Source organism: Neolamprologus brichardi, chromosome 16, assembly GCF_056152115.1.
Source record: "Neolamprologus brichardi isolate AB-2024 chromosome 16, ASM5615211v1, whole genome shotgun sequence".
Classification (NCBI taxonomy): Eukaryota; Metazoa; Chordata; class Actinopteri; order Cichliformes; family Cichlidae; genus Neolamprologus; species Neolamprologus brichardi.
In genome coordinates, this window is record NC_142119.1 from 4,519,748 (window position 1) to 4,536,685 (window position 16,938).

Here is a 16,938-nt window from a genome sequence, read left to right on the forward strand (position 1 = left end):
TAACAACTTGTCTTTCCTTTATGTTCAACACAAAATGATAACGTGCTCGTTTTTGTTCAGAGCCTCCTGTGCAGATCATTGGAAATGCAGGCCACCCAGAGCATCATATACTGGTAGCAGGAGATGATCTTATTTTGGAGTGTGAAGTGTCTCGGCCAAACGCCACAGTTGAGTGGTTATGGAACGGCAAGAGACTGAAACCAGATACTCGCGTAAAAATTGACAGCTATGACGTTGTTAGGAAGCTTGTTCTCTCTGGACTTCAGCCCTCAGACTCTGGAGAATACATTTGCGATGCCCTCGATGACAAATTGATAACAATTGTAGAGGTCCAAGGTAAGTTAAGATGATGTTCAAAGATGTGTCAGAATTTCATATGACTAGGTTTAACCTCCTACGACCCAAACTCTTTCATGGCATGCATTTTTAATTTTTCTTTGCTATTTGGGTTGATTGGGACCTGATTTTTGTTTCTGAGAAAAATGAGATCCACATATGAGGACATTCGTTTTAAATTTTGATTGAACAGTGGCAGTATAACGTCCTTGTAAGTGGATATCAGGCCCTTGTAGAGAAAAATTAAGTATTTTGGTCTAGACAACCCAAAATGTGATGTCCACATATGTGGACGCCAGGTCCTAGGGGGTTAATGATGCTTGCACTTGGAATTTCAAGCAGCTTCTTTGTAAATGTATTTTTGCTCAGAGCCGCCAGCCAAGTTTCTGAATAAAAAAGCAAACAACATCACAGCCTATGAAAACGAGAGCGTCACACTGTGTGCCATTGTGAGCCATGAAAGAGCAAATGTTCGGTGGCTGAAAGATGGCCAACTATTGAACGAGGAGAACATTCACATCTCCAGTGTGGGTAATACCCACAAGCTCACCATTAATCCTCTGCAGCTGTCTAATTCTGGAGAATATGTCTGTGACGTAAAGACAGATGAGATGTATTTCAGTCTTTTAGTCAAAGGTAGGAATTTGTCACTTAACAAAATGTGACCTCTCTTTCTAAGTATTTGATTACAAGATGCCATCATCTAAAACTGTATTTCTTTGCCCAACAGAAATGAAGGTTAAATTTATTAGACAGTTGGAGAATATCAAGGCTCTAAAGGGAACCCACCTTACGTTACAATGTGAGATCAACAAGCCAAAAGGAGACGTTCAGTGGCTGAAAAATGGCAATGAGATCTCTCCAAGCCGTCAGCACACAATCAGGGCTCAAGGTAGAGAGCGGAGCTTTACCATCCACCAACTAATGGAGGAAGACAGTGGAGAATATGTCTGTGAATCCACAGATGACAGGACCTCAGCCACTGTTACTGTAGAAAGTAAGTCCATGTAAATCATTAAGAGAGACAATATGCTTGCCCATGTGCAATTGTAACATGTGAGCAAAGTTTGAGCTCACAATTCATATGAATGTTTTTCAGCCCCCCGTATTATTGAGTTCATAGCAGAGCTTCGTAATGTCATCATCTGTGAAGGAGAAGATGCCGTTTTTAAGTGTGTGGTTTCACCAGAGGACACCAAGTTGGTGTGGCGCTTAAACGGCAAGCAAGTAGCCCTGAACGAGCGCACTGTGGTTTCCAGCAATGGGCTATGCCACATGCTCTGCATCAACAACTGCGTGGTTTCAGATAGCAGCAGAGTGACAGCTGATGCAGAGGGGTTGATTTCAGAGGCAGAACTACAGGTTCAAGGTGAGTTGCGGCCCCTGCGATTGACACTTTACAAATTTTTTCTGAATGATCCATAGAGGTTAGAATATTCAACATTAAGTTTCCTTATTTTTCTCTGGTGACTATCAAGCTTCAGTGGAGTAGTTTACCTTTAATGGCATATATGACACATATACCTTGCAAACAACTTTAAACTATTGAAAAGGTGACTTTGACAGCTTGCACCTCACAGGTTCTCATATCAGAATTCCTCTGGTTACTGACAGAGACAAGTGGCTCAGTGGTTTTGGCGTGTATTGCACTGCAGGGGGTAAGGCCCCACAGAGCCTTTTACTCATTCTCTGTGCTTAAACTTGCCATGCACCTTTGCTGGTTTACATATTCCCGTTGGTTTGGGTGTGGCCTCACAAAAACCACATACATAACTTAAGCATACTGTAATTGAATATAAGTGATGCAATAAAACTGTTGACACGCTGTTATATACTAACTCCTAACATTCACTTCAAGAGCAACAGGTGCTGTTCAGTAAGAAAATGACACCAGTTGTAGCTGAAGAATACAGTGAAGCAACTCTAGAAGTGGAGGTGAGTGTGGATTCGGGAGAGGTGCAGTGGATGAGGCAAGGGGTGCTAATCCACCCTGGAGCCAAGTATACTCTGAAGCACAAGGGCCGCAAACACAGTCTCACCCTCCACAAAGTGTCAATGTCTGACCGGGGCACCTATAGCTGTGAAACCCTTCATGACCGCACACAAGCCCAGCTCACAGTGGAACGTAAGTGCCCACGTGTTCTCACTATGCCCTGTTGTTGTTTGTTTACTGCTGTTGCCGACAACCCCATCTCACGCGCAGCCTCCATCACTGCTTCATATGAAGGCAAATTTCAATTAACTGAGTAAGAGTAATTTGAGTGACCTGGGGACCAGGTTGGCACTTGTACTGAAATATGATGGAATCCAACAGGTGATATCCTTACAGCCCAAGCTGACTTTCGGACCAGCGTTTTCTGTTGTGACGCAGGACCAACAAAGCCCTGATAATTACACATGGGCAGGATGCACCAAATTCTATTCTAAGGGTTAAATGCTTGATAATTAAAAGATGCCTCTGTTCACAGCCCATAATTTGATTTTGTAAACAAAATAGAAAATTCCTATGAATAAGCGTCATTTAACTTTCTCGAGAGCATTGAGGCCTGGCATACTGTAAAACTGGTATGTTGTGGTGATTAAGATGTACTTATGCTTGGTTTTCTTTGCAGATGCTTCTTGTGTTTCGTAGTCCTATGAGCCACAGGCCAGTGGGTGAATTAAAGGCTGTTCTTTCAACACTAGTGTGGGTGGGAAGGGGAAAGTCAGTACTTCAGGCTGCTGTTGGCACCTCCTATGAATTTGGATCTCCTCCTATTGCATCTAAATTTACACCCTGGCCTTCAAAATTGAGGTTGTTGTCATCAGGTCTCCAAAATAAACACTCCTTTTTTTCCACAGGGAATGTGTGTCTGTGTTAGAATAAGTGAAAAATGTTGGCCCTTCCAAAGTGCACTGGGCTTTTGCGTAAAGCCCAGTGCTCAAATGGCTTGTGTACGTGCCAGCTTGTATTGTTTAACCACTGTGCACCAAAAAGACTCCACGCCTGTTCTCCGACTATAAAAGGACGCCATGTCTGCTAAGCGCTAAATGCCTGAAATGAAAATGCCCGTGTTAGGTTCCCAGTCTCTCAAACATGACTTTTCCCACTTTGATGCCTCTGTAGCTCGAAAAATCACAATCAAGAGGGGACTGACTGACATTAAAACCACAGAGAGGGAAACGGCTTCTTTTGAGGTAGAGGTGTCCCATCCCAATGTCCCGGGCACATGGATGAGAAACGGACTCAAGCTTAAGCCAACTAATCACTTCCGTATGAGCGCAAAAGGACAAGTCCACAGCCTTACTATCTCTAACCTGTCAGTAGAAGACACTGGCACCTTTGTGTTCTGCATAGAGAATCTGAAGACCTCTGCAAGGCTTGTTGTAAAGGGTAGGTACTTTTGAGAAATCGCAAAGAGAAGCAGCTTTGCGATAATGAGTGCAAATTGCTCAACTGTTAAGCTCAATAATTATGTAAGTAGTCCAGGCCAACTTATTATGCACTTCTGTTCACAGCAGGCAAACTGCAACTTTACTCATTTTGTTGTGACCTTAAACTGGTAGCTAAAGTGGCCCACTCAACGCTGGCCATGTGCCAACTAGTGGAGGCATGTAACAGAATGGATTGACAGCACTGCTACCACTGCCTTTATCCAGGCTCGTATTACAAACACAAATTGGCCTAGCCCAACCAAGTGAAAAGCAGTAGCTCGGTTCTGAGTCTTTTCTGTCAGGTGTCATTTTAACCTCATGCTGTAAAATAATCCACTCCATAACCAGTCACTCAGTATGCATCATCCCTTTGAGCTCAGTATGAAATGCTGTCGATGACAATTGGATGAAAATGTCATCGCAATGAATCCATATAAGTTACTTCTAAAGGTTACTTTAATTTTGAGCAGCAATGCGTGTGAAGAAATTTAAGCAGGATTTTGGTTGTTAAGTAATCTCTTTCTGCACCAGAGCCCCCAGTGACCGTTTTCAGAAAACTGGAGAACCAGAGGTTCCCTGAAGGGGCAGTAATCTCCATCGAGTGTGAGCTGTCAAGACACAACGTGGATGTGAAATGGATGAAGGTCAGTGTTTGGTTTTTCTATTTATTCTTTACTAGCAACATTTGTGATACTGACAAAAGACCACAGAAAAAAAACACCCTGAAAACATTGATATTAGATGTTTTGGGTTTTTTTTGAGTAATTTCCCCAAACCAACTCTTGATCTCTGCAGAATGTTCAAAGTAAAATTTTACTACATTTGTTTGTTTTATTTTGTGTTTTCTTATCATTTTCAGGACGGGGCTGAGGTGAAGACCAGCAAAGACTTGCGCATTTATGCAATGGGAAGGAAACGGTTTCTCCAGATCATGAAATGCCAAGTCAGTGATTCTGGCATGTACACCTGCGATGCAGGAGATGCAGCTACATCCTGCACTGTGGAAGTCTACGGTACAGTCTACTATGTAAAATGATACCAACTTGATGGCAACCAAGTATTAAAGCATTTGTAGGTTTAAAAAAAATGTCACTGGTCCTAAATTTATATAGTTTTGATAATAATAATTATGGGGTGTTTTTTGCAATAAGGACCTTACAAAAACTAGAATGATGACTCACTACAGTGCCACATCAAATGGTTGGGCATTTTTATTCAGAATTACACAATTACTACCAAGGTCATCTTCTGAGCTATGATCAGACACTGTTAGATGGCTTGGAACCTGAATGCTACACAGCTGTAGCTGGTGTATTCAACAAGAATCACCTGTTGCTTCAACACTTATAAAGCCCACGTGCCTGATTATTGGTATCTATGCTGGTATAGCCGGACATTATAGCATCAATCACCAATTATTCGTAATTCAAACAAGCCAAGCTTTAGTTAGCAGTTAGCAATAACCTCACTAGCTCCCTCAGTCTCAGGATATTTTCTTTAGGTGATTTGATTGGCTAAAGGCCACGCTGAAGCATGTTGTAGTTGAACACAACTACACCAAACTACAACAAATAAGTAACTTAATAAGTTACTAAATATAATTTTGTATTGCCTGCCAGCGATTTGAGGTTGTGGTTAAGGCTCCATTATATCAAGGAGTACAGTAGTCTAATTTTGGAGATATTGTTGCTTTTTGGCTAACAGTACTAGTAAGATTAGTAACTTTGTTCAATCTATTTGACGGAATTTTAAAAAGCAGTGAGATATTTTTTATCAAATGTCAATGCTCCCTTCAAAGTTAAATTAGCTTTTTGTTTGATACAACCGCTTAGAGCCTTGAAGACATAGGCATGTGCTTTTTATGCAGTACTTACCACAAAATGGCTATAGTTAGCGCTCCTGCTTCCATGTTTCTTTCTGATTCTTTACAATCTCATTGATGCTTTTAGCTTATGTTCTCTAATGTCTGCTTACAGCTAAAACATGTCATTTGCTAGTTTCAGAGTTGGAGTTCTGTTCAGAGTTCTGAGAGCTTTTTTGCACCTGCTTATTGCTAGCTTGTTTAATGAAGGAAAAAGAAAACAGCTCTGTAGGTCTCCCAGGTGCTCTGTATTTTTACATTGAATTCAGAATCCATTTTAAGATACTGGTTCTGACATTTAAAGCTCTTCAAGAACAAGCACCAGCCTACATCATTGAACTTTTACACCCCTATGTCCCTAGTAGGTCCCTGAGGTCTTGTGATCAGGGCCTACTTGTTATTCAGCATACAAGGCTGAAAACCAAGGGAGATAGAGCTTTTGCCACTGTGGCCGCCAGACTGTGGAACTCTCTTCCTCAGAACTTAAGATCTACAGACTCAGTGATTACTTTTAAAAAAACAACTAAAAACACATCTTTTTAGAATTGCATTTTGTTAACTTTTGTCTGTTTTTGTTTTATACCTTGTGAAGCACTTTGGGATCTTTTATCTAGAAATGTGCTATATAAATACAATTTTACTTACTTACTTACTTACATGTGCATATAATGCAGTTCTCTTAATGTTTAAGAAGAACACAGCAGAGAATAAGTGTCTTTCTTCTTAAAAATCAAGATGAGCTACTAAGAAATTGTACTTGTGTGGGTACCATCAGAATAATATTTGCAGATTCAGAGCTACATATAAAAAATACATTAGTTAAATGTTTCTGTGTGTGAGAAAAATTAGAAACTTAGCTATACAAATATATTGCTCTAATAAAATGCTCATAATTGTAGCCCCAATAGTGCTATTAGGCTATTATTACTAATTAGATTGGGAAGTTAATAAGTAATTAATGATTAATAATAAAATTATTAGTACTGCTGGCTGTAGCTGGTATTTATGGCCATGTTGTTTTAGTAAGGAGTTGAAACTGCATTCTAGACGTGGCTTTCAGCTTTACAAATACAGCACAATGCTGCCATCTAGGGCTGGGTATCGTCACTGATTTTTAGAATCGATTCAATTCCGATTCACAAGGTCCAGAATCGATTCGATCCACGATTCGATTTAATTCGATTCGATTCGATTCACTTCGATTTGAATATGGGAAATTTTGACAGTCAGAAATATTATAATTCTGATTAGTACGTTTACATATTTTTGTATCTATAAAAAGGAAGCTGACACACGCAAGACTTTATCAGAGGTGTGAGCGTCACAGCAGATGCCTTTGTGTCAAAGTAGCTGAAGATAAAACACAGAAACACATGAAGGTGATTTTTCCTGGCCTGGGATTTTATAAAAATATTCTGCAGTACATCAAAAACGAAAGAAAACCATTAATCAACACATGAACATTACCTCTGAAGTTACAGCGGTTTTATTAGAGACACGGCTAAGCATTTTGCATTTTGCATAATTTTAAAAAGTTTAAATTTGTTCAGCATTGAACGGCAGAAATTAGGTTTTCTTTTCGGAAGTATATAAAACAGAAAAAAAAAAAGTCGGCCGATAGCGCTGTAAACAACGGTAGACTTGTGTAACAAGCAAGCGAATGAGAGAGAGAGAGAGAGAGAGAGAGAGAGAGAAAGTAAGAGTGAATACTTGACGATGTTTTTGTGAAGCGTAGTTTGGATCCTCTTTTGCTGCTGGTTCGGTCAATATTGTTTGGAGAGACATCAAACTAACAGCTTTAGAATCAGCGCATAAAGGGCGTGAACACAAAGCGCAGACCCGCCGTCAGATCAGAATCAGCGGGCTGTCGGCTTTCAGCCCAAACTGTGAGAAATTCGACATCTAACTGATTCTGATCCGCGGGCTGCGCTGTGTGTTTAAGTCTTTGTGCAGAATCCGTGTTCCTGCTCTCATTTACTGTTTTAGCTGTTTGGTGGTTGTTGAAATTTTGTGAGATTTCACCTGAGATTCTGGCATTTCGGGCAAAATAAATTTATATTAAAAAATCGATTCAGGATTTTAATGAATCGATTTTACGTAATCCAAGCCAGAATCGATTTTAATCGATAAATCGATTATAAAAACCCACCCCTACTGCCATCTGCCTGCAACATTTATATGTTCTATGTCTGCTGGATGTGTGAATGAGGACTCCATTGTAATCTTATATATACAATGGAGTCCTCATTCATATATATTCATTCATATATATATATTCATTCATATATATATATATATATATATATATATATATATATATACATATACATATATATATATATATATATGTATATGTATGTATATATATATATATATATATATATATATATACATATATATATACATATACATATATATATGTATATGTATGTATATATATATATATATATATATATATATATATATATATATATATATATATATATATATATATATACACATATGTATTTATATATACATATTTTTACATTTGAATTCTACAGAGCGTGAGCTGGTGATCCTCCAGGGTCTTGAGGACCTGGACATCCAAGAGGATGAAAACGCTGTGTTTGTTTGTGAGATCTCAGTGGAGGATGTGCCGGGGGAATGGTACAAAAATAGGGAGCGGATACAGCCCACCAGCACCATTAAGATCCGCCAGGAAGGTTTGCAAAAACCAAAACAAATAAACAAACAAAAATACATTTTAGGCTTTAACCAGAAAGAAAGCCTGAGAATTTGAAAAAATATTTTATAATAAACATTTCAGAATTGTTTTCATTTCAGGGACAAAACATTTTCTTCTCATGTGCAACGTGCGAGCAGAAGACTCTGGAGAGATTAAGTTTGTGGCGAGGCACATTGAATCTGTTGCTTACTTGGAGGTGGAAGGTATTCAAATAATGCACCTTCTAACTAATTAGAATGGATAAACCATACTGGGGCAACCTGATGATCCTTAAGTTTTGGGGGGTTAATCCAGTGATTTTTGCTCAGTTAATCCAACTAAACAGTAAAATTCAATGCAATCAATATTTAGCTTCACATTTCCTGTCTCTAGTGCATGTATTGAATATGTATTTTCTAATCATTAAAGCAAGGTGAGGTAGGTTACGATGTCTACCTCAGTGTGTTGTGATTTCAATAAGACCCATATCTAAACTACATTCCTTCCCTTTCAGAGCTTCCAGTCAGTATTGTAAAACCTCTGCAAGACAAGATGGCCCTTGAGAAGAGCCGTGTGATCTTGGACTGCACAGTGTCCAACCCCAGATGTAGCATCCGCTGGTACAAAGGCAGCAATGTCATCCTGCCCTCTGAACGCTTCGAGATCTGCAGCGAAGGATGTTATCGCAAGCTGATCATCCAGCAGGTGGCGCTAGATGATGAGGGCACATACAGTGTGCAGGTTGGAGATTATACTTGCTCTGCAAAGCTGACAGTGGAGGGTAAGAGGCTTTTTCATTAAAGCTTAACAGTGCACAAAAATGACATCTGACTAAAAGTTAGGTCTAGTTCTTTTAGCAGGATATTTTTTATCTAAGCATGCACCACCTTTACTAGGTCTGTTTTTATTTCTGTGCCATTGATTATCCCATAAAATGGGTTGTAGAGACAAATGTCAGGACTTACATTTTTTCACCCCTTCCCCCCAGAGTCTGTTATTAAAATACCCAGAGTTTGTTATTAGAGCTGTAACAGGATAAAATCCCTCTCTTATAGTAGCAACAGCAAATACTGTGTGTGCATATATAACCAGATAGTGCCACCTACTGGAACAGCAGAGTTACCACATGTAATTTCTTATTTCGTGAATATAGGTGTAATATCGGGGCACATTTTTATATAGGAGGCAGTCTGTTTTAATTTCACAATTACCTGATTTAACTTGATCATGGGTGAAAGTAATGTTCATAGATAAGTCCCCAAACTGGCAAATTAAAATCATCTACACTGATTTGATTCTACACTTTGATTTCATAGTGTAGTGGTTTACAAATTTGCCTAAATCATGAAAGAGTCCTGTTTGAGAACAGAATGAGAGCATGGCCAGCAGAAGAACCCCTCCTAGGTTATTCCTGGGAGGGCAAATCTACTGTGGCGCTGCTTTGTAAATATGGGAACAGTAAAAGAAAGACTTTGTTTAACTTTCAGGCAAGCAATGTAATAATAATGATGATGATGATGATGATGATGATCCAAAAGGCAAAAACATGGGACGTTTCTTGGCAACATAATCTGACGTTAAAAATATCAGCCGGGCTCTTTAATGTAAGACATTGACTTTGTAATTTTAAAAAATCATCCATCCAGCATCTTAAGCGCTAATTAGTATGCAGGAGCAACACTGTTAAAAAGATTGTTGAATATATTGTAGTCTGACATTCAGTGCTCTGGATGTTTGTGTTATCCTCGTTATATCTCCTTGGATACTGATGTTCAGAGTTAGTTATAGAATAAAATCTTGAACAATTTTAAAGATTATAGCTTTTGATTTTGACTGTGTGGCTGTAAAATCTGGTCACAGTTTTTCAGGCTTGAACATTTTGAGTGGCTGTATTCTGTACTTAGAACAGTCGAATGCTATTAAAAAAAAACTGTCAAAAAATCTTTTTTTCCCAGTGTCCTCACCGTAGTTTCAGGGCCTGTGAAAATTTTATAGTTTTATTAAATAGATAGAAATTATTGGATGTAAATGAGCTGATTCTGAGGGGATCGGGTGGGCCCTTGTTCATATTTGGTAGATTTTTCTTCGGTTGTTCCTTCACAGTTTATTTTGGTGTACTTCCCTTTAATCCTGTAATTAATTTTTAAAAACAGTTTTCTTGATTGGGGCTTAATTACCATAGCATGGAGGGAGAGAGAGAGAGAGAGAGAGAGAGAGAGAGACCCTCGATTGTTTTGTTTTCAACCAGTAGGTGTCAGCCTCCTCAAAGAGTTAACTGTCTACTTCTTACCTTGTGAAGTAAGATAGGGTGCCTTGGCCTATGACAGCTGGGATGATCTCCAGCCTCTCTGTGACCCTGAACTGGATGAATTGGGGATAAAAAAAACATGGAGTGATGGAAGTTTTGCCTCCTTTGTTTTAACTTCTCTGTTCAGACCGAGACATCTTCTTAAAAATGTGTATTCGTAGGTTAAAACACTTAACCGCTTTCTCTCTCATGCCTTTACCCAGCCCAGTCTTTATTGATGGTCCGAGAGCTTAAAGATGTGGAAGTCATGGCTCCTGATGAGGCCTGCTTCGAATGTGAGGTCTCGGCTCCTGTCTTCAAATCCCCCGTGTGGACTCTGAATGGGGAGCCTTTGCAGCCGAGCTCTCGGGTACGCCTAGAGAAGATGGGCACAGTGCACAGGTTGACCCTCAGGCAGACCTCTCCGGAAATGAATGGCGTGGTAGAGTTCACAGCTGGGAAAACAAAGAGCAAAGCCCAGCTACGGATAGTGAGTAAGTAGAATAATGGCAATTTTTAAGAGGCAGTATTTTAGTAGCTTTATTTGCATATTTGAAATAACTTTAGATGATTCATAGAGGTCCGCAAATTCATCCTCAAAGTATGGCTACAGACATCCTTCAATATTATAGATTATTATTAACTTTTAGGTGTGTGTGTGTGTGTGCTGTAAAAGTCATGCTCTAGCCGGTTAAACATGCAACTTAAAACTTGGTGGTGTAATTGACACCTGAACCACTAGATGGAGGTAATAACAAAGTCTCGAATTTGCTTCATTCGAATGCAAAGAAACAAAATATAGAAAGTGTAATGATGCACAGTTGGAGGAGAAAATGATGTTTGTTAATAGTAACATTATGTTTTCTTTGCCGTGAACTGAAAATGCAGATTTGCAGGTGATCAAAACAAACTGCCCATGTGGCGTATTTAAAGCGTGTTGCATGACTTGGCGTGGTATATACAGCACAAAGCAATAAAAACAGTAAATGTTTGGCTCCCACAGTGCTGCGTTCTATTATCTATATAGGGTGTTTATGGTGGCAGTCCATCAACAGGCATGTAGGTCAAGCAAAATGGAGCACGCACTCGCCGAAGCAGGAGTAGGTTAAACTATTTTTAGTTTTATTATGTCGCCTTTTAAATGAATGTGTGCTATGTTCAGGCAGTAAAACTGTCAGAAATTCACTCAGCTTTTAAAAGAGGGCAGATTGCAACATGAGCAGAACCCATGCATGAGTAGGAAAAGTCAAAGCCATTAAAACACTGGTGAAGTAAATGGATTTGCTCTGATTGTGTTATATTAAATTTAATTTTGCTCACATGATAGCTGCATCTACATTTGGACCTAATAATATCTGTGATTGCCTTCAGGTCTCAGACTTCCAAAATCATAAGAAATGTGTGGATTACTTTTGTAAAATGAAAGCTTAAATTGTTGCTATTGTGCAAGGCAAAAAATTATTACACTTTTCCATGACATGTAGGTAGTTTGGGTTTTTTTTTATTTTGCAAACACAGAATAATTTCAGATCTCGTGTCTCTTAATATCTTAGATAAAATATATAAAAGAAGAATCAGTCTTTAGAAAAGTAATTTTTACCCAGGGGTAAAAATATCCCCTTTGGGGTTTAATTATAAGTTTATGCCTTCAGGAAAAAGGCACAGAGTTTCCAACTTGAAGATAAATAGGTATGAATTATTGCATAAAGTAATAAATTGAAATTGTAAATGAGTGTTTGTGTATTATCTTCAGTGTTGGGGAGTAACGGAATACATGTACCGCCGTTACGTATTTAAAATACAAAATATGAGTAACTGTATTCCGTTACAGTTACCGTTTAAAAAGGTGGTATTTAGAATACAGTTACTTTGTTGAAATAAATGGATTACACGGCGGTACTTCCGTGTTTCATATTGTCGCGGGTCAGGACTGTTTGGGTTTTGTTTGACAGCTACGTTCTGTTGTTCCAGGCGGCAGCGTTACGGTTGCCATGGTTACAGGGTGACGCTCTCTCTCTGCGTGTTTCCTGGGTGAGAGAGCGCCTGTTGTTGTGCTAAGCTAATAGGCAGAATCCTACCGGCATAACTCTAAAGAATGTAGCCTCATAGGCAGTGTAGTCCGTGCTGCAGGGAGAATGGACTGTTATACACGTTATGTGTCTGTGAGCGAGGGAGGGAGAAAAAGGAAAAGTAGAGCTGTCACCGAGCAGAAACGGGAGCTGGAAGCATGTAAATATAATAATAACCACTGCAGCCAAGAAGAGTGCCTGACGAGCCCAGCTGTAAGTAAGCTATTAAGACTCGACTGTACACCGTGTTCGTGTTTTCCTCCAAAAACAATAAGTTCCGTTGGAGCAGCTTTTCAACGCCTCTCTCTGTCTCTGGCTAGCAAAGTTGACCCAGACAACAAAGTAAAGCTAGTTTTCGGAGCCGACACGAACTGACTATTAGCCAGAGGTCCCTTTACTACGGTTCAGAGCCGCGGACCTTCAGTAACAGTAATAAATCACAGCAATAGTACATTCATGTAGTTGTAAACAGCATGATAATATATTAAGTAATCCAAAGTATTCAGAATACGTTACTGTCATTGAGTAACGTAACGGAATACGTTACAGAATACATTTTGGGGCATGTATTCTGTAATCTGTAATGGAATACATTTTAAAAGTAACCTTCCCAACACTGATTATCTTACATAATGTGTTTCCTCGTTTATCCAAGATAACATTCTGCCAAGGGTGAAAATAAAGGCTAATGTAGTCTAGTTTAATCTAATCTAATCAAAGAAGATTCGTGAAGAGTGAGGAGTCAGAAACCAAGGGAAGTAGGCTAGCAGATCAAACAGTAAGTAGGCTTGCATGCTCTGTTTATCCTCCTGTTTGACTAGAATGGGTATTATAATTTTTTAAAATGCAGATCATTTTGTATTAAATACGATTTGCAACTAGCTCTTAAGCTCTTTATCTTATCAAAGCATTTATTGAGGTGACAGAACAAGATCAAGGGAACCAAGGACATTTTTTCCCCACACGCATTAGCTTTACGTTTAAATCCTAAAACTGCATCTTTCTTTTATATACAATCTATGATCCACAGTTTTCTGCTCACACTGTATATACTTTTATCCTTGGTTTAGAATTACTGTTCTATCTAATGCAATAGAAAAATAAAGCGGAAAAGAAAACATAAAAGGATGGTTGATATAGTTAGCATCAATTGTGAATAAAAAGGTTTATTAATTAAAAATATGCTAGCATGAAATTATCATCCAACAGTATAGATAAATACAACTGAAACAGATTTGTCACTAAACAGCTGGAAATTATTGGCTAAATCTAAGATTAACAATTGAAACTGTTGGCTAATGGTACACCAGACTGCTTGATATGTGGAGAAGCTGTGTTAAGAATAGCTAACAGTATCATTTAACTCCGGATTATCCTTAGTTTTATCTAACAGTCAACAAATGCGTTAGCTAAACATTAATACTTAAAAACTGGCCAATAAACGTGATGAGCAGCATTTTTGGGTGGTAGCTAAGTAGTGCACACATGGTTGAGATGGTAAGCTAATAGTTAGCAATAAACAGTGGAGACAGTTTGCGAGTCATAGCTCATAAATGGTAATCCGAATCTCAATGGTAAGAGTAAGAGTGGAAAGCTGAAAATAGTCCAGTTCCAGTATAAAATGACTTCATGGGAACTCATTTAAACATGAGAAGGAGTTCTCGAGTTCATCTGTCATGACAGTACTTTTGGGGTATCAGATAAAACCACTTACTGAAAGGGATCACTTCTTTGAAACAGGCACTTGTCTAGAACGGTCAGAGTTATGTTTAATTAAATCAAAAAATAAAATATGGCGAGCCTCGCTGAACCATCTGTAAGACTTTGTTTCTCTGGACTTCAAAGTAATTTTTTCCTCTGCTTCACAGGTGATCACTGAGTGAAATCCCTGCTCTACAATCACCTTGATGTGGCTTAACTATTATACTGGTGGCTGAAGTTGTACCACTGAAATTGCTTATATATTTAAATCCAGTCTGTAAACGTGGCTTAAACAGGGTTGTGATGGATTTTCATGCAGTTCATTTAATCGTGTCATCGTTTTAACGACAACATTTGCCAGCGTGTGAGAACATTGACAAAGAGTTTTTTGTTGTTATATAAAACTGCAGTTTCGTTGTAAATAATTTCCAATGTGAAAGTGGTTTGACTGGGTTAACTGGGTTATGAAAGCTTAAGATGAATGTGTATTTGTGCCAAATAAAATAGAATAAAATGAAATAAAAATCTGATTGAAATACTCAAACTTAAAGTCTCTGGTTAGTTCCTTTAAGCATCATTAGTTTTAAAGTAACCCAACAACAACAACTCGAAAGAGATTTGGAATATAATGTATGTAAAGCATAAATTAAAACTCTCAATGTGTGTCTGTATACACACATATTGGTAGGGCTTTTCCATTAGGAAACTAACATTATGCATTAATTTTAGGCTCCCCTTATTTTATTACAGCATGTTTTTGTGTGGATGTTGTGGCAGCGACTTTTACTTTTGGTTTAAAAAACAGAAACACATGAATGAAGTATGAGAACAGACTGCATATAAAAGATGGACTTACCCAACATGATGTAACCCACTGGCAGACTGTGATCAGCTGAGGTGTGCTGCTGCTGTTCTTTGAAGATTAAAAGGTGAAATCAACAAGATATAAGTAGATGTCACACAAGCTATCTACGCTGATTTACAACTTGTACACAGAATAAAGGTGGAATTCAGCGAGTGAATCATCAGCTTAAATTTTGCACAACATTGGTGATGGATACTCCAATTTACTTATGTAAACTGGCTTAATGTTTTAAAGCATGCAGTAGGAAATAATGACTCCCCACACCTAAATAACGAGCCTGTTTTGAAAATGGAAGGAGTAGAAAATGCATTAAACGTAAAAAGTCATCAGAAAAATAAATACTCAAAGCACAAATACCTGAAAATTTGACTTAACTACAGTAACAGTAATTGCATTTAGTCGTATCCCGCCTCTGGAACTGGTATGAAAAGTGAGAAGTCATTAGTCAATGAGAATTTTATTTAGTTTTATGTTATATTGTAGCCATAACAACTATAATTTAGTACTGTATTCAATATGCTCTAAATCAAGCAGTTGATTCAGCCAATCAGGAAAATGTTGAGTCACATAGGAAGGAATTTGAGGACTTCTGAGGTCACTTAAGACTTTTATAGATCCATAACTCTTTCTGCAATCAGAGTAGCCACCGTGGGATAAACTATTAAAAATACTTCTTCATACCTGAAAGTCCATTGAACATCATCTTTTATATAAAGTTTATGGGTATGACCAGTGTTGGTTTTTGTGTCAGCGCAATAAATGTTTCCATCATTGGTTCATTGTAAAGAAATATTTTTTTAAAGGTTTTCATGGAAACTTTGAATAAAGAGCTTTCTGTCTTGCAGCAAACGGCTTGTAATGTAAATATACTGGGCCAAAATGAAAGAAAAAAAACACATTTGATCACCTTGATTGATGATCAGGGCATGCTTGATTTATCAAATGGTTTTATCGTGTGGGTATTATGTTTGTCGAGTGGAGAACGATTGCCGTTTTCATATCAAACCTGTTCCATATTCCATTTTTTCCTTTCGACTTGATCTTATATGTTGTGTTGAGTGTGAGAAATGTGAAGTCAAGTACTGTAGTGAAATATGACCGTTTCAATAAAACATGCTTTATTGATGGAAGGTGAAAGCATCTTGTCTTTTTTTCCCCAGTGTTGACTGTTATTAGCTGCAGTTGAAGGAACGCGCTCATTTAAACCAGCTTCTTTACTTGAGTCGAGTCATCTTGTTGCATATGTTCCAAAAGATAAATGAATACTTCAAGAGAGATTATGGTTTTTCTTTTGTTTAAAGTAAAACTAATAGAGATAAACTAATGCAATCACTCTGAAATCCAAACACACAAATACAAAATCGGGATTTGAGCACATGTGGCAAATTCCCCTCAAATCAAACTGAATATACAGATCGATAAGGTCGTACACGCCACATTCAAGTTTACTGACAGTAGGCAAAGCCAAATCAAACTTATCCAAGACAGCATCAAATATTACATTGCTGATGGCTAATACAAGTGATAACTCAGAAAAACATTAAAACTAGATCACAATAAATTCCTGATATTTACAAAAAACCCAAACAAACAAAAAAAATAGCCTCACCCACTTTTGCTGTTGTACACGTGTGTGTGACCTTCAGTCAGTGTGGTGTAAATCTGCTTCTTAAAGCTACTCCAGAGCTAAACAGTGGG

The 16,938-nt window shown here is 38.2% G+C and overlaps 1 protein-coding gene across 10 annotated transcripts in view; it reads left to right on the top strand.

Moving 5' to 3' along the window:
• The window catches only part of obsl1b (obscurin like cytoskeletal adaptor 1b), a 41,476-nt gene extending 25,106 nt beyond the window's left edge, over positions 1–16,370 (top strand). For all 10 annotated transcript variants that reach the window (XM_087853046.1, XM_087853050.1, XM_087853048.1 and 7 more), the window contains 13 exons: positions 61–336; positions 706–972; positions 1,067–1,333; positions 1,436–1,705; positions 2,195–2,461; positions 3,443–3,709; positions 4,282–4,394; positions 4,610–4,763; positions 8,155–8,316; positions 8,438–8,542; positions 8,833–9,099; positions 10,830–11,099; positions 14,543–16,370. In XM_087853046.1, coding sequence (XP_087709172.1) covers positions 61–336; positions 706–972; positions 1,067–1,333; positions 1,436–1,705; positions 2,195–2,461; positions 3,443–3,709; positions 4,282–4,394; positions 4,610–4,763; positions 8,155–8,316; positions 8,438–8,542; positions 8,833–9,099; positions 10,830–11,099; positions 14,543–14,553 — 2,696 coding nt within the window. In that variant the 3' untranslated portion in view covers positions 14,554–16,370. The remainder of the gene's footprint in view (positions 1–60; positions 337–705; positions 973–1,066; positions 1,334–1,435; positions 1,706–2,194; positions 2,462–3,442; positions 3,710–4,281; positions 4,395–4,609; positions 4,764–8,154; positions 8,317–8,437; positions 8,543–8,832; positions 9,100–10,829; positions 11,100–14,542) is intronic.
• The last annotated feature ends 568 nt before the right edge of the window (positions 16,371–16,938 follow it).